Genomic DNA, 22,468 nt, shown 5'->3' on the forward strand with positions numbered 1-22,468 from the left:
CTTTGCCCTCTGCACCCCTGTGGCTGCGTTCTTACGTGTCTCCAAAGCTTCCCGCCTCCGCCACCTGCAGTCTCCGCCCGCGAAGGGCCCTCATAGTGTGTGGCAACCTTTCCTCCTTCACAGCTCCGTCCCACTGGTGCAGGTCCCGTCCCTGTTCTTTTGTCTCTGTTTATTCTTTTTTCTTTTGCCCTACCCAGGTATGGGGGGAGTTTCTTGCCTTTTGGGAGGTCTGAGGTCTTCTGCCAGCATTCAGTAGGGGTTCTGTAGGGGTTGTTCCACATGTAGATGTATTTCTGATGTATTTGTGGGATGGAAGTAGATCTCCACATCTTGCTCTTCTGTCATCTTGAACTTCTCCCCCTAAAAATATTAGGAAATTTTAATAGAAAATACCTTCATCAACTATCTTGCATAAAGTGTGATAAATAGGTTCCTTTTTTATTTTTACAATTTAAGGGGATTTCATTTTTTTCAAGTCCATTATAAAACACACTGAAACATTTGCCTAACCATGTAGACTGGCTCAAGGCAGTCCATGCTCTAAATCTAATTGTTGAATAACTTTTCAAATATAAGGAGAGGAATTCTTCAGGATTCCCATCAAGATGAATCACCTTTTACTTATTTCTGCCTTATGTGTCATCATATATAGGACTTAATGCAGATCTGGGACATACTCAATTAGAATAATAAAATATATTTCACAAAGGAATAAATTTGAAATAATATTCAGAAATCTGTAATAGAATATTAAAAAAGTAAGATTTTTATTGTGGAAAATATTAGCACCACCACCACCCCCTCAGCGTCTGTTGAGTATATACAGGTTTATTGATTTTTTTCTGGACAATCTCAGACCTTCAAATAGTGGACATAAAATATACAGCAGTTCCTTAAAAGTTTTTAAGGTAGGAATATTCATAAAGCAAATTTGGATGTGAATTTTATATTCACTAGTTTATTTGCTAACTTTAAAATGATTATATTTATTTATCTAGTAATTAAATTTGTCCTTGTTCCTTTATCTTAAAAGAGATCATGAATCTTCAGTTGTAATATAGGCTCAGTTTGTCCCAGGTGGAAGTTAAGGAGTTCATTATTCTTATCTCTGTCAATTTCCTAATTTACAAATGAGCTGAAGCAATTAATTCTTGCAAGTCTCCTGTATTAATTATAGTGTTAGGCAGGTTTCCTTGTGGTTTTGTAATTCTTTTTGTCACATTTTCACTCTCCTTACTATCTCAGCTTGATACTTGTTGACATGCTGATTCATGTTTTAGTGTACTAGAAGGGTTTTATTCATCTGGAGGAATGAGTGTAAAGAGGTCACACCTTATCATCACACTGGCATTTCTAGTGTGTGTCGAGCATGTATCTCCTTTTAATTTAATTTCTGAAAAATGTACAGGAATTTCTGCAGCTAAGCTGTACAAATCAATAAAATTTGTCATCAAGGCTGTCTAATCTCTAAACCTGATATAAAACTTCACAACTATTGATTACATGTGAAGGTTCTGCAAGCTGTTAATCATGCATGAAAGCATAGAATAAATGGTGGCTTCAGAAAAGGAAATGGACAAATAATCATCACCCCTGCAGTCCTTATCTGTCTTTCTGTTCCCCTGAAGCAAGCATGTTACCAGACTTTCATTTTATGAAATCAAATGATGTATTAAAGTGTGTTAACAGCCATTATCACTTTGAAAATTTGTATTACTCTAGCTTTTTTCTATTATAATTTAGAAATTTTCTCATCTTTCTTCAGAAAAGTGATCCAAAGCAAATTAGTTTATTTTGTAAGTTTCCAGAAGGAATGAAAGAAGGACCTAAGTTGGTGTATTAAAATCATAATCTTTGCTGGGAGTGAAATGAGCCATACATACTTGGAATATCATTATAATGTAATTGTTGTAGTTTATTTTGGGCAGTCTTGGCGGGTCTTCATGCCATAAGATAGCCTCACTTAAAATGGGCCCTCCTAACCTCTCATTTACTAATATACTTTATAATAATTTCCGAGTTTGAATTGACTGGCTTGACTCATTCAAGGACAGATGTAAGGTGTTTATAAAGGAGTTATGTAGTTGAGGAAAACATGTACTATTTCTGCATCTAAGTAGTATTAGAGGGATTTGGATAAAAATGTATATGTAAATGTATTTTTCCGTTAGAGCTATCCACTCAAAAGTAAGGAAATTTAGCTTATATTGCTGATTCACTTTATATATACCTGTAAACTTATATTGATATAAAAATTAAAATATTTTAATAAATGTTGTGTTGCAGCGATGGATTAGGGTGCTAGAAAACGACTCTAATTATTATAGCTTAGAATAAAGTATTGACATGTCTTATACCTCATAGAATTATTAGTCCAATATTTAATATATTAGTATCTGTGGGAGCATAGTGAAGAAATGAACCTGCCCTCAAAGAGCATACAGGAAATAAAGACAAAAATATATTCATTTAAAGTAGTTTTTTAAATCTTATACTGCCACAGTATTTGGCACATGCCAGGCCCTTAATAAATGTTTACTTTAATACTAAAAGAATAGTAAATAAGCATGTAGTGGCTCAGCACAACTCATTATTAGCGAAATAAAATTTGTAAAGTACTGTTCTATGGAGGGATCACTGACATAATCTTCACAAAAATATTAAGGTAATTTACCAAGTGAAGAGATTAGGGATAGGGATTATATCAAAATGCTGAACAATTACTAACCACAAAATCTCATCTGTGGCAGAAAGCCTCTGATGATCTTGTCTGGATCACAGATCTGCTGGTGGACTGGCGATTGGCTGGTCTAGATGACTTTTGCTGGCACGACGAGGTGACTAACTCAGCTCTGTTCCACATGCATTTCTTAGTCCAGAAGTGATGGTGGAGGTGTAAGAGCAAGAGGGGCTCACAGGACTTTTTGAGATACAGGTGAAAGCACACCGCCACTTTTGCTTCATTCTGTTGACCAAAGCAAGTCATGAGGCAAGCCCCAAATCAAAAGATGGGGAAATAAACCCCACTTCTTTGGTGTGAAGGGTTGTAAAATCACATGGCCAACAGTGTGGATACAAAGAGAGGTGAAGAATTGGAGCCATCACAGAATTGAGTTCTTAAGTTCTATTTTCATTAGCTCTTGAACATAAAACATATTAAAATTAGTTGCTTTATTGTTCAGAAAATGAAGTTTCCAAGCATATACTATGGGCCAACCACTTTGCTTGGCATACAAAATATTTACCTCATTTTTTAGTACAACCTAAGAAGTGTGTCATTTATCTTCTTTTTAGGCATGGAGAAGGCATTGAAAATTTCCTCTAGAGTTTTGTCATTGCTGTATACAGCTCCTCACCAGTCATCTTATTTTATACACTGTATATTATGAAGTAGTTTTTTCCATATTACTTTTTTAGGGTAATATACAGCTCACTGTACGTTTTTGTATGTGATTAATGCTGTTGCTAAACATTTTTATGAAAAATAAAGTTTGTTTTTACACTAGGGGTAGATTATTCTCTTCTTTTTTTCCTTCAATAAATTTTTTTAAATGCCTTTTCTCTTTCTATTTTATGTTTTATCCAAGTATAGGTGGTTAGCTATACAAAATGTTTTATTTTTTGCATTGTTTAAAGTATGACATATAAGCAGAATATGCAGTATGAGAGATGAATTGAAGTAGATTGATTGACTGTAATTACATGGTTCTTCCAACACAGTCTGGTATTATTAGATAAAAATTTAAGTGAGAAACATTAAAGGGCCCCTAAATTTTCAACTCCCCATGTTTTGAGAATTAGGTTTAATAAGACATTCAATAAGATTTATCTATTGGAAAAATAGTTACTTTTGTCTTTTTTTTCCACGTCACTTTGGTAGTAAGTTCTTTTGAAAATCAAACAGTTTCCTTAGCATTATTGTAGAGAGTATGCAAATGTTATTAGAATTATCTGATGAACTTCAGTCAGATTCTTGAGAGCAGTGAAGATGACATATTTTGGTTTAATTTGATGATGTGCTTAGTATTGTTCTGATGGTACTGGGTAAATATTTCTGTGACTCTGCAGGAGAGCTGAGTGAGCCATGCACCCCCTGTCATTCTATATCCCCTGAGGGCAAACATGTCATTTCAACAACACAGCCAGAAAGCCAAAAGAGCTGACAGTTGGTTTGTGGTTATTCCTGGACCTAAGGCTCCCTCATATTACAGTGCTAATCAAGTCATCTCACCAACTTATCATTAACTCAATTTGACCCGTGGGAGCAGAGATGAAATCCTTCTGGCAAGACTAATGAAGCTCTAAGACTGAAAAGATGTGCAGTGTAAAACCTTGCTTATCCTCAGTCATTACCATGAGGAAAAGAATAAAAATACAAAGCATCAATAGAGAAAAGTAAAGACAATGTCTTCCAAAGCACTTCAGTTTTTTCCTCCCCCAAGGTATGCCAATGTTTTCTTCCTTTTTTAAAAAAAAAAAATTCAACTTTGTTCAGAAATTTCATCTCAATTATTTTTTATTTTACACCAACAAATATTTTCTCTAACAGTCAGGAAGTTCACTTTCCTTGTGTTTGTTTTGATAAATGGAATGGAAATTGTGCTTTGCAGTCAGCTTCTAAGATTTCTGATGAAAAGGCAGCCAGGAGCAAGAAGCTCCCTGTTATGCTTCAGTGTTCTTAGTTTGTGACATCTTTGACAACATCTTCCTTTTCTTCTTGGCATGAGCTTTGGGACATCTTCTATTTCTCTCTGAGTGACAGCTGGATAATAAGTTTTATCATTAAAAACTGATTCTAGGGAAATGTGGTCCCTACCCTCGATTCTCTTGTAGCTGCTAAAGCTTTTGTTTTCACAACTCTTTCAGAGTAACCGAGATTATCACTAGAGAAGGACCTGGATACTGACCTGTCGTGTCATGTGTTGTTTAACAAATGCCCAAAATTGAATTTCCTTTTATCTGTTATCTAGAACCACTTATTAAATCATCTTGCTGTTGAGAGGTGACTCAAAGTCAACAGGTCCTGTTTACTCATGTTGCCTTAATTTTTCTTAATCTTCAGAGAATTATTAAGTAGTTCTTCATTTTATCCTATCAAGTTGTGTTAAATATTTGACACAAAAACTATTACAAGCATAAATCCCATGCTTGATCTGTTCAGAATTTAAGGGCAGTGATATGTTATTTCTTTATTTATCTGCTAATTGTATATTACTGGTCATAGATTTGATATGTAACTTTTCTGCTATTTCTTTTTGATTTCATGTGGCTTTTCTCACTGTAACAACTAGGAAATAGGTGAACAATAAAAGGAAAAATGGAATGGGAAAAGTGGAATGATCAACTTTTGGCAGAAAAATAAAACCATTGTCTCCTGAAGTCACACTCCTTCTTGGCCCCTTATTCTCCCCTAACACATTGCAATCTTTGGATTTTTCCACTTCCAGTGTCTGCACACTTGACAAAACCTCCAAATTAATTTTTCTAAAGTAGTTAATTAATTGTGTTAATTTCCTGCTCAGTTAATTTCCATTGGCTCTTAGATCAAGTTACCTCTTATCATGACATCCAAAGTTTTTCCAATCTTTTCCCAACCAATTTTTCCTATATAACCTCCTATTAGATAACTTGTACTGCAACCAAATGGGATTACATATTTTTTCCAATTGTGTTTGTATTTATTCATCTTGTTTCCTCTGCATTTTTATTATTTATCCAAGTTATGTCTATAGATCTTCCTGCCTTACCCATTGAAACCAAATGCAAATATCTCTTCCATTTGACAGGTGGAAGTTGTTTCCCTCTCTTGAATTCCTATAGTATTTTATTCCATTCATATACCATTTATATCATACTGCTTTAATTTTTTTTCTTAGCTTATCATCTTTACTGAATAAATGTTAAGCTCCTTGAGGTCTATTATTGTTTTATTCACTTTAGAATCCTCCACAGTGTCTGGTATCATACACTTTATATAATAGGCAATCTATTTTTGTTTCACAATAGATGGATTACTTGTTCAAAATATTTTAATATGATCCTTTGCTGCATGAAGGTCACTCCCTTGCTATATTTATTCCCAAGTTTCTGCCAGAATTTTGCCCCACAACTTTTTCCAATTCCTTGTTTCTCTCCCAAATTTCCTTTTACTAGAAAAGCAAAATGAGACAGAAGGAAAGAGAACTGTTTTATAAACACATGTATGGAATACCTAACAAAAATTTGAAAATGGAAAGTAAAAAATTGGGAAGAAGAAAGAACATTTAGTAAATTTCAAACCACCTGACAAGTAGTGCATTGATGAATGTGATCCCCATTGTTTTATCATCATTGTGGTGACCTATGTTGTTATAAATACTGTTTACTGTGACGCCTCTATGTGCCATTCACCACACTAGGTCATTTCTTTAAATTATTTAATCCTTAAAACAGCACTTATGCCCAGCTTTATATAACATAATGAGTACTGAGCAATATCCTTCTACTTCCGTTTATTCTACAAAAGTTAATTATTCCAATTTTAAAAGTTTAAATTTTTACTTATGCATTCATATCTCAGAAATACAACACAATTATTGGTGAGGCACAAGACTAATGGATCAGGTTGAGGAATTTAGGTAATTTTCTTGTCGAATACTGATAGAATTTTCTTTGAATGGATTTCATAGTAGTAGAACAGTCTCAAGTCCCTGCTGTTTATATCCTGATTTTTAAAAATCTATGTATACGTGGTGGTCAGCCCATGTCAGAGCTAACAGACTTCAGAGGTGTTGCATAGCAGAGTGCCTATTGTATGTGTGTATGTATGTGTATGTGCTTATATATGTATATGTGAATATATACATAGATGTACATGCATGGATACATATATGTGATTATAACATATGTAAATACAGCTGAGAATATCCAACCTCAATAAAAACTGGAAAAAAATAGAGCACATGTCAATTAAATAACTGTAATTAGACAGTGACTTCCTCTGAATTACTGCAGATGCCTTAGAGCTCAAGATAATTGAATTTTGACTTTAGATGTGTTTCTGCATACGTGTGTGTGTGTGTGTTTACTTTGTTGTATGTTGGTTTCTGAATATTGCCCTAGATGGCAGTAAGATTATATTTTAAGTCACTATTTTAGTAATAACAATTCATTTTGCAGCATTTCTTCAAGCCATTGTGAAAAATATAGATTTTAAATACCATATTGACCTTGTAGAAAGATTCTTTGCCTATTAAAAAGCTATTTCTTTTCACAAATCTTTGGTTTTTTACCAGTTAATAAAGTGTGGGCAGCTGATATTATGATTGTGGTTTATGCACATACGTATAGGATTTCTAAAGCTACCTTTTCCAGATTTTAAATTAGAGTTTTAAAGTCTAATTTATATTAGTGTCAAAGTTAGCAGCATTTAAATACACCAAAACAGAATTCTCACTCAAAGTGAACTCTATGTATTTTTTTACATACTACCAATATATAATAAATATATCTTTTGTCAACTCTTAAAAATGAATAATTGAGGATGTAGAGCTATTGTGTCTTTCACAGTGTCTGGGTATGCTTTTATTTTACTTTTTTTTTTTAATTTCAAATATGAGAATAAAAAGAGTGGGGATAGTGAGTTACTTCTGCTTTTGACAGCGAGTCCCTCAGTATGCACACATTTACATCTCTTCTGGCTCTTCCAAGCCTAGAGAAACACTAAGTTCCTCCAAACTTTGACTTGCTCTAGGGCTATTCAGAATGTCAAGCAGTTCTAATAGGCAGTCAGCTAGCTGCAGCAGCTGAGCAGAAATTGAATAGCACATATATTCCCTATTTTCAGTGCTCCATAAAAGGGTGAATAAAGGAAGCCAAAAGGCAAAAGAAATTGGATATAATGAGATTAGCCAGGAGAAGAAAATTTCTATTTATTTTTATAATTATTTAACTTTATAAATAGAGAAATTAATTTTTAAAATTATTTTATTATTAGTTTGGGAGAAAATGTAAATATGTAGTCAGTAATTTACAGGCAAATTGTAGAGGCTTTTAGTACATAAAGTGTTAAGTAGGTTTTTTTTCTTTACCATTTTGCATTTCTACTTTTTTTCACATTCATGTGTACACTTTTTTTTAATTTCTTTTTTTTAAAAGAGGCCTCTAAATTTGCTGTTCAGAAATATAGTCCCTCTGTGATGACTAAAGTCATGTGTAAACTTTAAACCATTCCTATGAATATCCACTTTTTTTGTTCTGTTTTTTGGGGTTTTATTGGTCTTGTAGTTTCTACTCATTGCCAAAGTTACTAAGGTAAAATTTTCCTCCACTCCTACCAATGAAGTTGTGTCATACATCTGTAAAACAGATTCTTTTTTAATTTTTATTTCATTTTATTTTTTAATACATTATACCCCCTTTACTTATTTCTCTGACCCCTCATCCCCTACTTCTGGCAACTGCCAATCTGTTCTCTCTAACTGATCTATGATCTTGTTTTTTTTTGGTTAATTTTTGTTTTTGTTTTTAAGACCCCACACATAAGAGAGATTATATGGTATTGTCTTTCTCTGTCTGATTTATTTCATTTAGCATAATACCCTGGAAGACATTTGCTGCAAATGTCAAGATTTTGCTCTTTTTCATGGCTTAATAATACTCCATGGTATATATGCATAGATATGTATATGTAAACACATTTTCTTTACTCATTCATCCCTTGATGGACACTTGTGTTGTTTCCTTGTAAATAGTGCTGCAGTGAACATGGGGGTGCATATATCTTTTCAGTTAGAGTTTTTATTTTCTGCAGATAAATACCCCAAAGTGGAATTGCTGAATCATATGGTAGTTCTGTTTTTAATTGAGGAACCTTAATACTGTTTTCCATAGTGGCTGCGCCAATTTATATTCCCAACAGTGCACAAGGGATCCCTTTTCTCCACATCCTCACCAACACTTGTTATTTCTTGTCTTTTTGGTGACAGCCATTTTGAGAGGTGTGAGGCAATATCTTGTACTTTTGGTTTGCATTTCCCTGATGATTACTGACGTTGAACATCTTTTCATGTACCTGTTGACCATCTGTATGTCTTCTTTGGGAAAATGTCTATTTGGATCTTGTGCCCATTTTTTAATCAGCTTGTTTGGGTTTTTTTGCTATTGAGTTGTAGGAGTTCTTTATATATTTTGGATATTAACTACTTATCAGATATATGATTTGCAAATATTTTCTTCCATTCAGTAGGTTACCTTTTCATTTTGTTGATGGTTTCCTTTGCTGTGCAGAAGCTTTTTAGTATGATGTAGTCCCACTTATTTATTTTTGCTTTTGTTGCCTTTGCTTTTGGTGTCAGATTCAAAAAAATCACGGCCTAGACCTGTGTCAAGGAGCTTACCATCTTTTTTTTTTTTTTCAGGAGTTTTATGGTTTCAGGTCTTACTTTCAGGTCTTTAATCCATTTTGAATTAATTTTTGTATATGGTGTAAGACAGTGGTTGTGTTTCACTCTTTTGCATATGACTGTCCAGTTTTCCCAACACCATTAAATGAAGAGATAGTTCTTTCCCCATTGTATATTCTTGACTCCTTTGTCATAAGTTAATTGACCAGATATGTGAGCATTTATTTCTGCGCTCTCTATTCTGTTCCATTCATCTATGTGTCTGTTTTAGTACAAATATCATATCGTTTTAATTATTTTAACTTTGTAATATAGTTTGAAATGAGAGAGCGTGATGCCTCCAGCTTTGTTCTTTTTTCTCAAGATTACTTTGGCTATTTGGAGTTTTTTTGTGGTTTCATACAAATTTTAGGATCATTGTTTTATTTCTTCAAAAAAAATGCCATTGGAACTTTGATTGGGATTGCACTGAATCTGTAGATTGCTTTCAGTAGTATGGCCATTTTAACAATATTGATTTTTCCAATCCATGAGCGCTGAGTATCTTTCATTTGTGTCTTCTTCAATTTCTTTATGCTTTTCTTAGTCTTTTAAAGTTGTATTAGTATGCAGGGTAAGTGCAAATTGAATAGTGGTATAAAATGAAAAGATGTATGAAAGAGAATGATCACTCAGAAAAAGAGAAGTTTATAAAGGAATAAGATGTCAGGTTCAAAATGAAGGGTGTATGAAAACAGGTATATGACTACTAGACCTAAAAAAAATTAAAGCAGAGGGATAAATATTTATTGGTGTTTTCTCTTATTGTTGTATGGGATATTTGCATTCATATGCATCAGGTATTTTCTGGAGAAATTTCTCAATCTAGACACTTTTAGAACAACGTATGGACTAACTGCAATGTGGCCACTCAGTTGTATCTGATTGCTACCTAACAGGCAGCAAAGTCACAATTTATCTGGCAAGTTTTTGGATGATCCTGCCTATAAGTGCCTGGCCAGTTTGTGGGCAGTGATGCCAAACACTGTGTTTTTAGTCTAACTAGATGGAAAGGAAAATGTCATCATCTCACTCTTGTGCCTGGCGGGGAAAATGATAACATAGTGCTAGACATATAAAGAGATTTTTTTAAATGATTAAAAGACCACATCTTTCTTCCAGCCTACTTAACACTGAAACAAAAGTGGCAAAATAGGGGGACTGGATATTGTAAACAATCAGAAGATCAGACAGAATTTAAAACCTAAACTTTGGATTCTACCAAAGATTAATTTGCATATTATATATATATTTTTATATAGTTTTGAGGTTTTAAATTAAATGGCCACAAGAGTGTACTTCAGATTTCACATTAAATATATTGAACTGGAATCCCAATTTGGGTTTGCCATCTGTGTGCCATGCTGATTATTTTTACACAACTAAGATTTTAATCTCAAAAATGAAAATTTATAAAAACACCCATATTGGGCTTTTTTTATTACTTATTTTTCTTCACTTTTTCCCTACTGATTTGTATTTTTCATGAGCACTAACAATCCCTAGTGAGTTAATGGAGGCACCAACAAGGCCTCAACCTTGACCTTGACTTTAATCTCTTTGTCAAATCAATGTATTAAAGTTTTGCTGTGTATTGGTTTGTTTACTGTGTAGACTTTGCCATGGCCATGACTTTCATAGGGTAATTATTTTGATTAAGTTAGATGATTAAAGTTAGTCTTGCATGAGAAAAGTATACACTTGGGAAGCAGTGATGGATGGATTCCAGTCTTCAGAGTGTTTAGTTCTGCCAGCATTTTCCAGTTGAATGGAAATTCACTTCCCAGTTTGGTTTCGGTGACACTGGATGGATTGTCAGACCTGAGCAGTTTCTAGAGAAAGACAAAAAGGGATCAAGAAGGATAGATGACAATGTGAATATCCAAATGTGTTCTTGCAATTTTTCGCAGATATTTTTCTGCTTTGATGAACAACATCATTACTGAAATAATAAATGTTAATTAATATCTGCATCATTTTTGTAAGTGGTAGTTTAGTGTTACGATTAGACTAATTAGTATACAGCATAGCTTGGTGACATGACAAATCAGAGAGCAGAACATGTTGACTCTTATCCATTATGATGTATTAGCAAATTCACTTGCTCAATAATGACCGAAGAAAGATGGGGAATAGGGCAGTAACAACAGAAACAACTATAAAAGCATTGTGGCCACATTTTCAAGTTTTTATTTTTCTGCCATGTCCTGAGTACTACGGATTGTGGACATTTTACTTCCCATTTCCCTTCCCATTGGTAAATCATAGCCCTAACAGAAACCTTTAAGAATAAGATCATGAGTAATAAAGAAAATGAGAATAAACGATGACTTCCAGATTTTCCTAGGTTTACACATGCTACGTCATGCTCAGTGTTAAATTTTTTCAAGATTATTCATGGTAAAGTTGACAGCTATCTGTGTCTTTGATTTATTTTTCAGAGCCTATGCGAACCCCAAAGACTTTAAAGATTGCCGAGATACAGGCAAGACGCATTGCTGTGGACTGGGAATCCCTGGGTTACAACATCACTCGTTGCCACACTTTTAATGTCACTATCTGCTACCATTACTTCCGTGGTCACAATGAGAGCAAGGCAGACTGTTTGGACATGGACCCCAAAGCCCCTCAGCATGTTGTGAACCATCTGCCACCTTATACAAACGTCAGCCTCAAGATGATCCTAACCAATCCAGAAGGCAGGAAGGAGAGTGAAGAGACGATTATTCAAACTGATGAGGATGGTATGCTCATACTTCCTTACTTTTAAAGGGGGGAGTTATATGACAAGAATTATGTACTTGCTTACAGTTTTGCCTAGAGTCCCTAAAATTGAATTGGATTCCGAAATCTGCTAAATACTTTTAACAGGGTTAACTTTGGAAAGGATTTGCCTTTAACAAAAACCTTAATATTCTTCAGGGTAGCATCAAATACTAAATGAACGATTCCTTTATTGTTTTCCATTTTTATACAATATTAGAAAAGTAGCAACTACACTAAAAGTCTAACTAAAGTTTTTATCAAATGTTCAAAAATAATTTTCACCATTTGTTGCACTACATCGATTACCTATTGGTGAAATGCACTTAGTTAAAATTTTAGTTTTTTGCATTTTACAGATCAGTAGTAATAGCTTTCATTTCCTTTAGATTTGAAAGCAACATTGTTTACCTATTCTGTTCATTTTTAGATAGTTTTATGTAATTATAAAAATAAAAGAAGGTCAAAGTTTATATGTTTAAGTCTAAATAAAGGTCCTTATCAGATATTGGCAAGCTATCATCTTTTATCCATCTTTTTACCACCCAAGTAATTGAATTATAACTTGCCCAATTTCTATGTGTGTATTACTTCTAAATTATTGAATAATAGGAAGAAACATTTATATTAATATTATAAATTACACACACATACTATATACTATATACTATAGTATGTCATTAATGTGACTATATATATATGTGACTATATATATATAAATATATATATATAATTATATATATATAATAATATATATAATGTCATACTATATACTATAGTATGTCATTAATGTGAATTTGAATACATATTCTGATTTAAAAAAAATGTATCCGAGACAAAAATGATTAATAATAACACTGTATTCTTCCAATGTAAGACATTTCATTTGCAATATTTCCTTTTATGAATGAAAGCGTGCAGGGGGAAAAAGTGTGCTATATAGTGAATTGAGGCAAAACCGAACTGGAAGTCAGGAATCATGAGTTTTCAGTCCTGGCTCTAATAACTCTGTAACCTTAGCAAACCCTTTCATCCCTCTAGTTCTCTATTTCTCAACTCTATATGAAAAGGTTGAATTAGATGATCTCTAAGGTTCCATCTACAATTTTTTTTTTTTTTTTTTTGGGGGGGTATGCGGGCCTCTCACTGCCGCGGCCCCTCCCGTTGCGGAGCACAGGCTCCGGACGCGCAGGCTCAGCGGCCATGGCTCACGGGCCCAGCCGCTCCGCAGCATGTGGGATCCTCCTGGACCGGGGCACGAACCCGTGTCCCCTGCATCGGCAGGTGGACTCTCAACCACTGCGCCACCAGGGAAGCCCCCATCTACATTTTTATTTGGGTTCCAGAAAACAGGATGTATTTGATACCTGAGTGTTCCCAATTTCCCTTGAGTTCTGAACTTTTGGCTCAGATGTATATTTTGATGCCTACCAAGTATGAGATTGCCATAATATGGGTCAATATTCCATAGTTTCTAGAAATTCTCCTTATTACTTCAAGCTTTCTCACTCTGAGAAATGGAAATGATCTTGGATTGTTCTGTTTTTTTGTTGTAATAAAGGGAAGTGAAAGCCTTTTAACCTCATTTAGCTCAGATTTTCAAGGAAACAATATTGTCCTAAAATTATGCATATTCATAAAATTTCAAAGAATAAACCTAAGACTTATTCATGATAAATGTATTTTTGTCATCTTTGAGACAATAAAACACAGTCACCTCAGCTATCATGTTTGAACTTGCACTTAATCAAAACATTAACAACATTTTAAAGAACAAACCCTGCTTTTATACATAAACACACAAACACTCGTATTACCCCCCGTCCCCCCACACATACACAACACACACACAACACATGCTTATGAAAGAAACAGTGGTTGAGTGTAGTTGTTTCATAGGTAGAGTATCAAAATGGGAAGTCTAAGCATGGATTCAAAAGCTCTGAAAAATCTCTGTCTCATTTTATAAAGTGGGATAAATATTATGTCTATATTATACTAGACATTTTTAAGTATAGTTGATTTATAAATTGTGTTAGTTTCAGGTGCACAGCAAAGTGATTCAGTTATTTTTTTTTCAGATTATATTCCATTATAGTTTGTTTCAAGATCTTGAATTTAATTCCCTGTGCAATACAGTAAATACTTGTGGCTTATCTATTTTATGTATAGTAGTTCATATCCATTAATCCCATACTCCTACTTTATCCCTCCCTCCCGCCATCTCCCCTTTGGTAACCATGAGTTTGTTTTCTGTGTCTGTAAGTCTGTTTCTGTTTTGTATATAGATTCATTTGCATTGTTTTTAGGTTCCACATGTAAGTGATACCACATAGTATGTGTCTGTCTGACTTAGATCAGTAAGTGTAGGATTCTCTAGATCCATCCATGTTGCTGCAAATGGCAACATTTCATTCTTTTTTATGACTGAGTAATATTTCATTGTGTATATATATACCACATCTTCTTAAGCCAATTGTATGTTTATGGGTACTTGGGTTGTTTCCACGTCTTGACTATTGTAAATAGTGCTGCTATGTGAGCATCAGAGTGTGTGTATCGTTTTGAATTATTAGAGTTTTTGTCTTTTCTGGATATATACCCAGAAGTGGGATTGATGGATCATATGGTAGCTCTATTTTTAGTTTTTTAAGGAACCTCCATACTGTTCTCCATAGTGGCTGCCCCAGTTTACGTTCCAGCCAACGGTGTGCAGATATTCCCTTTTCTCCACACCCTCTCCAGCATTTATTATTTGCAGACTTTTTGATGATGGCCATTCTGACCAGTGTGAGGTGATACGTCATTGTGGGTTTGATTTGCATTTCTCTAAATTAGGTTATTGACCATCTTTTCCTGTGCCTGTTGCCCATATGTATGTCTTCTTTGGAAAAATGTCTATTTAGGTTGTCTGCCCATTTTTTGATTGGGTTGTTTGGGTTTTTTTGACATTCAGTTGTACAAGCAGTTTGTATATTTGGGTATTAACCCCTTGTCGGTCACATTGTTTGCATATATTTTCTCCCATTCTGCAGGTTGTCTTTTAGTTTTGTTGATGGTTTCCTTTGCTGTACAAAAGCTTTTAAGTTTGATTAGGTCCCATTTGTTCATTGTACACTATACATTTTATAATCCGTGATTTTAGTAATAAGAATGTACTCACATTTTATTGCCTGCACTTAAAATTGAAAAAAAAAACGATTTCTTTTTTTTTATCTTTATTGGAGTATAATTGCTTTACAATGGTGTGTTAGTTTCTGTTGTATAACAAAGTGAATCAGCTATACATATACATATATCCCCATATCCCCTCCCTCTTGCATGTCCCTCCCACCCTCCCTATCCCACCCCTCTAGGTGGTCACAAAGCACAGAGCTGATCTCCCTGTGCTATGCGGCTGCTTCCCACTAGCTATCTGTTTTACATTTGGTAGTGTATATACGTCCGTGCCACTCTCTCACTTCGTCCCAGCCTACGCTTCCCACTCCCCGTGTCCTCAAGTCCATTCTCTACATCTGAATCTTTATTCCTGTCCTGCCCCTAGGTTCTTCAAAACCTTTTTTTTTTTTTTTTAGATTCCGTATATATGAAAAAACATGATTTCTTAATTGGTAATATTAGTCTCAGTTATGTGAGTTTTGTGGTTCTTCAGTCAGTCATTCTCTAATAATATAATTCATTTTGATGGTATTCTTTAGTATGAGTTTTTAGTCTGCTTTTCTTTCCACAAACCAAAGAATGCAGTCAGGCTTATATAATCTTTTTTCATATTGCATTAAATTTTTTAATGTATTTTTGGGTACACATATGACTAGATTACTAATCAGGAAGTGAATTGCTATGGAAATTTAAATTATGTCTTAAAATTTATCAAACTCATGACTGTGTTATTTATTTCATCTAGAAATAGTTTTGTAAAAGTAAAATGGCATTAACTATTCAGTCTAATTTCAATAATATTTCTTACTTTTATTTTAACCTCTGTTTTGAAGAATTTTTTTATTGTTTGTAATGATATTGAGGTACATGTTATTATTTCATGATAGTACAGTCACAAAGTAATTCCTTCTACTGTAAGGGTTTTTTAATTTTTTGCTTTATATATAAGACTAAATGATTGAAGTACAAGCTTTCTATGAAGTATTTGCAAATAATTCAGGCTCCAAATCTGCTCATTATAAACTCTGCTTCTACATAGAGTACTTGATGTGTCTCAATGTTCCTGAATTGGGGGGGTGACAGAATATCTAAATCATAATCTATTGTTGGAAGATCGATGGATTATGATGATCTAATTAAGTCAGTCTTGCTAAGTTATTGCTGCCCCATATACGTAGAAAAATAATAAATTATCAGCCATCTAATAAAAGAATATAATTTCATGAAAAGAATTCTGGGTACATCCATAAACCATGAGAGCAAAGCTAGAATGATTTCCCACCAGAACCTTAAGGTAGAATTTACTTTATTGCATGCATTTTTTAATGCACGGGTAGAATTTTGTGTAAGAGATTTTGTTTTCACTTTTTATTCTAGCATTCATAAAAATCAATATTGTGAAGTTAGCTCAGCAGAAAAGCCTGGTTTGGGGACATTTTTTGACTAATACAAAGCTATTTTTAAATGTACATTTATTATATTTTAAAGGCTGTAAAGCTTATTTAATATAATCTTGCCCCACCCACATTTCATTTTCCTCTCTTCCACTTTGAGAGTTATATTTTTAGGGACTTTTTTATGTGCAAAAAAAAAAAATTTAGCTGAAACAGCTCTCCAATAAATTATAAGTAGGGGAATAAAAGTCAGCATTCTGTCTTCATTAAAATTTGTTGATTTGGAAATGTGAGAGGACATTTCCTGCACTATGAAGACTGCCATGATGATGAACTTAGTAACTTCATGTTGTATTTGCACAAATCATATGTACATATAGATGTCTGTATAAAGAATTGTCTTCCTTCCATCATAGAAAATTATTGAATACAGGTTGTCTGTAGAAAATTATTGAACATAGTTTGTCTGTGCCCTCACTCCTTTCCTCCATATGTTTTATGTGTGTGTTTTGTAGTTCACCTAAGTGTAATTCTTTCTCTCATTCACTTTGCTGGTCTCAGTGCAAGATCAGTAGTGTGGAACTCTCTTGGCTATAATTTTCCCACAAACTTTTCCATAAGTATATGAAGTGAATCCTGTTGACAAAGTAGAACATGTATAAGAAGAGCAGAGAAATACACAAATTCCAGGAAGGCTACTTTCCATTTCTACCCTTCTCTCAATGTAGAATTTACAAACATTTAAAACTATCCTTGGGACTTCCCTGGCGGTCCAGTGGTTAAGACTCCACACTTCCAATGCATAGGGCACAGTTTTGATCCCTGGTTAGGGAACTAAGATCCTGCATGCCATACAATGCAGCCAAAAAATAAAATAGAATAGAATAAAATAATAGAATAAAATAAAATACCACCTATAGCTTTCAAATAATAAAATTTTTAAAAACCTATCCTTATTTGTGAACAATTTGAAACATATCCATGCCGTTTCATATTATTTTTTTGACCAAATCGTGTTTGGTGAACACGGGTAGTAATTATAATACCATCAAATAAACATTTACTCACTACTTGAGGCTTTACTTCCTCCTCCCCCCAACAGCCACCCTCTATGAGAGGTGTGGAGAGGCGAATAACTACAATTGTAAGCTTATGTCATTTGAGTGGAATGGAAACAACAGGTATTCTCTTAGGAAACAAACCAAGGCCCATGGTAGCCTCAGCAGATGCCACAGATTACACACAGGGGCCATCACGGCCCCTCTGCCTCGATAACTGCATAGCCTGTGCCAATACTGTGGACCTGGGGGTCGAGGGGAGTGGATGCCTTAGGTTAACTTTTCCCCAAGCCCTCAGCTGTTAGATGCATGAATATATCTTCTGGAGTTTAGTCCTGGCATCTTTTCTGTTTACTGTGGGTTTTTTCCTTTATGAATTAATTATTAATATGCCAAATTATGTTGGCTCTCCCAGAGGTCATAACATCATTCATCGTCTGCTTGTAGATTGAAATAAATCTTACTCTTTGACATATCATTCAGAATTTCTTGATGCTGCTGGCCACATTGCAATGCATTTACTTTGATCCAGTGATTTTTAATTTATTTCAGTCCTCACAAAATTGCTGTGTACTCTGAAACTACATTTCTAGATAATGTCATGTGTAAAGTTCACTGAAACGTTAGATTATGGAAAAATATTAATTAAAAAACATATTTGCCCAATATTGGGTTGATATTTTCAAGAGAAAGCATATTTTTAAGCAAAGTAGGATAGATAGGTTATATTTTTAAGAATTATGAGAACAAGAAACTGGATATTTATGTAAATAAATAGCAACCGAATATTTAAATAAAATATATAAAAGGAAAATACACAATAGGAAAAGTATCTCGTATCTTGTATCTTGTCTATAGAAACTGACACATCATTCATTGCTGCCACTGGGTTATATGGCATTTGCAAATAAGGACTGGAATGGTTTCTCAAATCTTGTCATACCTGGGAACACTTCAAAACCAGTTATGTTGATAGTTGAGTTCTAAAGAAGTCCGGTGTTATAAAATGGTTTGATTCTTAGCTTTGAAAAAGGGAATTTCATTCGAAAGACTGAAGCAATGACTTTAAAACCTATTCATCTTAAGGAGTTTTTTAAAAATTGTAATAATCAATGCTCTTTTTTTAAGTTATAGAAATGTAATAAATATAGCTATAAAAGTCAGATTGACTGTTAATGAACATTTCAATTCAGTACTATATAGTTTGGCTTTTGAGTCTAAGGAGTGTTAATTATTATTATAATTTATTATTGTATGAACATTGTTATGGAGACACTTTAGGAACTTATAATAATCTTCAAAAAATCTTTCAGGGAAATCTTTCAGGGAAAGCTCTGTTCTTGAAACAAATTACAAAGGAGATCTTCATGTCATTAGAGGTATACAACAGAGAAAACTAGACTACACAATTTATTCAGCTCTCTAAGGTGATAGAATATTCTTCTGAATAAAAATAACTTTGCAGTTGTACATAATCTGCATTAGAAGCTTATAGATTGATTTACTTTGAATTCCCATGTATTCCCATGTATTAAAAACTTGCCATACAGCTTATTTTCTTTTTTAAGGACATATTTTTATTTATTTTATTTACTTTTAACCTGTTTAGCTTATATGTTTACTTTTTCTGTTTCTGATATAAGGATCCTTGTAACCAAAAATGTATTTATTTGTAGTGCCTGGCCCTGTACCAGTCAATTCTCTTCAAGGAACATCCTTTGAAAATAAGATCTTCTTGAACTGGAAGGAACCTTTGGATCCAAATGGAATCATCACTCAATATGAGGTACTGGGAGAATAAGGAAGTTTATTGAAATATGGATTGAAGGGGAGAGTAAAAGAAAATGTTAGCGAAAAATAATGGAAAAGAAATAAGTGAGAATTGGGAATTAAAATCAATGTTAGTTCTTCTCTGTTTTAATTTATAAATTCCTTGATTCCAAAATTAAGCATCAAAACAAATGTTGTATGGCACCTAGAGTTTTCAAATTCTTAAGTAAATGTTGTTGTTTTAGAGAAGTAGGATGGGCCTTGTCAAACAGACTTACTGGTGATTGTAAAGAATAAATTTTTATAAAATTAAGAAACTCATATTTCACACTATGATTTAGGAGAGGCCATTCAATGTCAGTTGTTTCAGAGTAGGGGAGAAACACCTGAAAAGCAAAATATATCATAAACCTGACTATTACAGAGCTTCATCTCAACTTTGAATATAAATCATTATCTTATTTTTAAATATGAGAACCTGAAAAGAAGAAAGGAAAGCATCATTTTAATTGCACAAATGTGTAGTTCTGTTCCTGGGTAATCAGTGTTGATTATAGCATAAAACACTTACTTTCTAGTGGCAACAGAGTACATCACAGGAATGGGGAGTTTTGTTTGCAGAGAGTTTATTACACTATTCGATTTCACTTCTAGTGATTGGTCTGTTCAAATTATCTATTTCTTCTTGATGCAGTTTTGGTGGGACTTTCTGGGTTTCATATGCATTATATTATATATGTCCATAAGATTATATATAGATATATATTCATATTTAAGTATATTCATTTATCTTTTGATGGAAGAAAATAGATGTATATTGATCCAGTCAGATAACTCTAGGTTTATCTGTGGATGAATAGATAAATAAATAGAGAGACAGCCAGACAGACAATAGATACAGAATGACAGTGAAATAACTATATCAAAAAGAGAAGGAAAAGTGAAAAAAATGTGATTCATTCCACACAGATGCCCTTGAATGCTATCTTACTCAAGGGGGTTTATTTAGAATGTATTATGACTTATATTGGATATGTAATAGGAAATATATTTCTTAAAACAGGTCAGTTACAGCAGCATAAGATCATTTGATCCTGCAGTTCCAGTGGCTGGACCTCCCCAGACTGTATCAAATTTATGGAACAGTACACACCATGTCTTCATGCATCTCCATCCTGGAACCACCTACCAGTTTTTCATAAGAGCCAGCACAGTCAAAGGCTTTGGGCCAGCCACAGCCATCAATGTGACCACCAATATCTCAGGTATGCAAATGAATACAGGGCAAACAGAATTGGTTTGTAATAGCATGTCCTAGAGAATCACATATATACTGAGTGTAATTTACCTCATTTATTGAATCTTTAATATAATTAGTCATGATTGAAGGCACTTTAAAGTGCCTTCAATACAGATTCTACAGATTATTTGTTATATGTCCAAACCCCCCAAATCTCAAAATCTGTCATTTTTTAATTGACAAAGGTCTTTTTAAAGACTATATTATATCTTAATTAGAAATTTTTAAAAGTTCATTATGAAAGTTCATATTAAAAACCTATTATACATTTGAGGAGTTGGTAATTATTATGGTATCTGATCTTTACTGTAAATGGATTTTATCAAAAGCATGGTAGAAGATCCTTGCAGTACTACATACTTTGTCTCTCTGTTCCATTTTTCCCTGACATTCTGATAATTTTATGACAAACAAATATGAACTTTTCTTTCTCTTAGAGATCTCACATAAATTCATCTAAATTTCAGAATGGTAATGTGCAGGAGAATTTTAGGTTGATTAACAAATACAATTAAATTTCACATTATGTTATGTTCACAATTTCATAGTTTGCTAGGAATTAACTTTGTAATATGCCCTATATCTACCCCAGTGTATGTGTATTAATATTTTATCTTATTTATTTAAGATTACTAAAACGGATATATGTTACTTATGTAAATGAAAAGTTAAATTTGAAAAATAAATGTTTTAAAGGGTCAACCACTTAACATATTAAAATACTAATTTTGAATTTGTAAATTCTTTTTGTTCCTTCATGTTCATTTTTATTATAGTTCTACATAGCATATATTGGTGGTATATCATAATACATCATTAAAAAATCTCTACTATTCTGAAATTATATAATTTGAATCAGAAAGAAACCACATACTCTAATTTCTTTAAGTCTAAAATTTTATTTGGAAATTTTGAATATAATATAAAACTTTAAAAATTTATGTCATGGAAAAAATTATTCCAATATGAGTTATGGTTCCTTTTGCATAGCATTTGATATATCTTAATAGTCTAATAAAGAAGAATTTTAAAATAGTATTCATTATGTTAGAAAATAGCAAGGTATTAAAATTGTCAATTCTTTTCTTGATGGAACAATTCTAAATCATCAATTTAAATATTTATTGAAATTATTTTACTAGAAAATATGACTTAGTGATATGATGATATAATAAAACATATTTCCTACCCTTTAGAATTAGCAGTAGTGCTATAAATAAGATCCTTCAACAGAGATATGTACAAAATTTACATAAACTTTATAAAACTGAGAACACTGAACAAATGAACATTATTGAGAGCCAAAATTTATTGTGGTTCAGACACAGTTTTTTTTTATTGAGTAAAAAAACTTATAAGGACCAGAACACCCACCTAGCATTTTCTTTGAGTTATTTAACTGCAGTTTCACTTGAAGCAACCTATGTACATGGATACTTGATTTGAACTTTAAAACTTCGTTGCAATCACTGTATCTTGGGAACACACAGTAATCAAGCTAAGGCTAATGAAATTTATGGTTAGTGTGGTTCTCAGGCTCACTTGAACTTTTAAGGTAATTTATTGTTATTTATCCCTTGAGTCCAGTAATTCTATCTTTCA

General features: G+C 33.2%; 1 protein-coding gene across 3 annotated transcripts in view; it reads left to right on the plus strand.

The window, feature by feature from the left end:
- Positions 1 to 22,468, plus strand: part of PTPRK (protein tyrosine phosphatase receptor type K) — a 568,874-nt gene that overhangs the window by 438,768 nt on the left and 107,638 nt on the right. For all 3 annotated transcript variants that reach the window (XM_060029986.1, XM_060029983.1, XM_060029984.1), the window contains exons 8-10: positions 11,864 to 12,166; positions 19,473 to 19,582; positions 20,630 to 20,831. In XM_060029986.1, coding sequence (XP_059885969.1) covers positions 11,864 to 12,166; positions 19,473 to 19,582; positions 20,630 to 20,831 — 615 coding nt within the window. The remainder of the gene's footprint in view (positions 1 to 11,863; positions 12,167 to 19,472; positions 19,583 to 20,629; positions 20,832 to 22,468) is intronic.

Source organism: Delphinus delphis, chromosome 14 (genome assembly GCF_949987515.2).
Source record: "Delphinus delphis chromosome 14, mDelDel1.2, whole genome shotgun sequence".
NCBI classification, from domain to species: domain Eukaryota; kingdom Metazoa; phylum Chordata; class Mammalia; order Artiodactyla; family Delphinidae; genus Delphinus; species Delphinus delphis.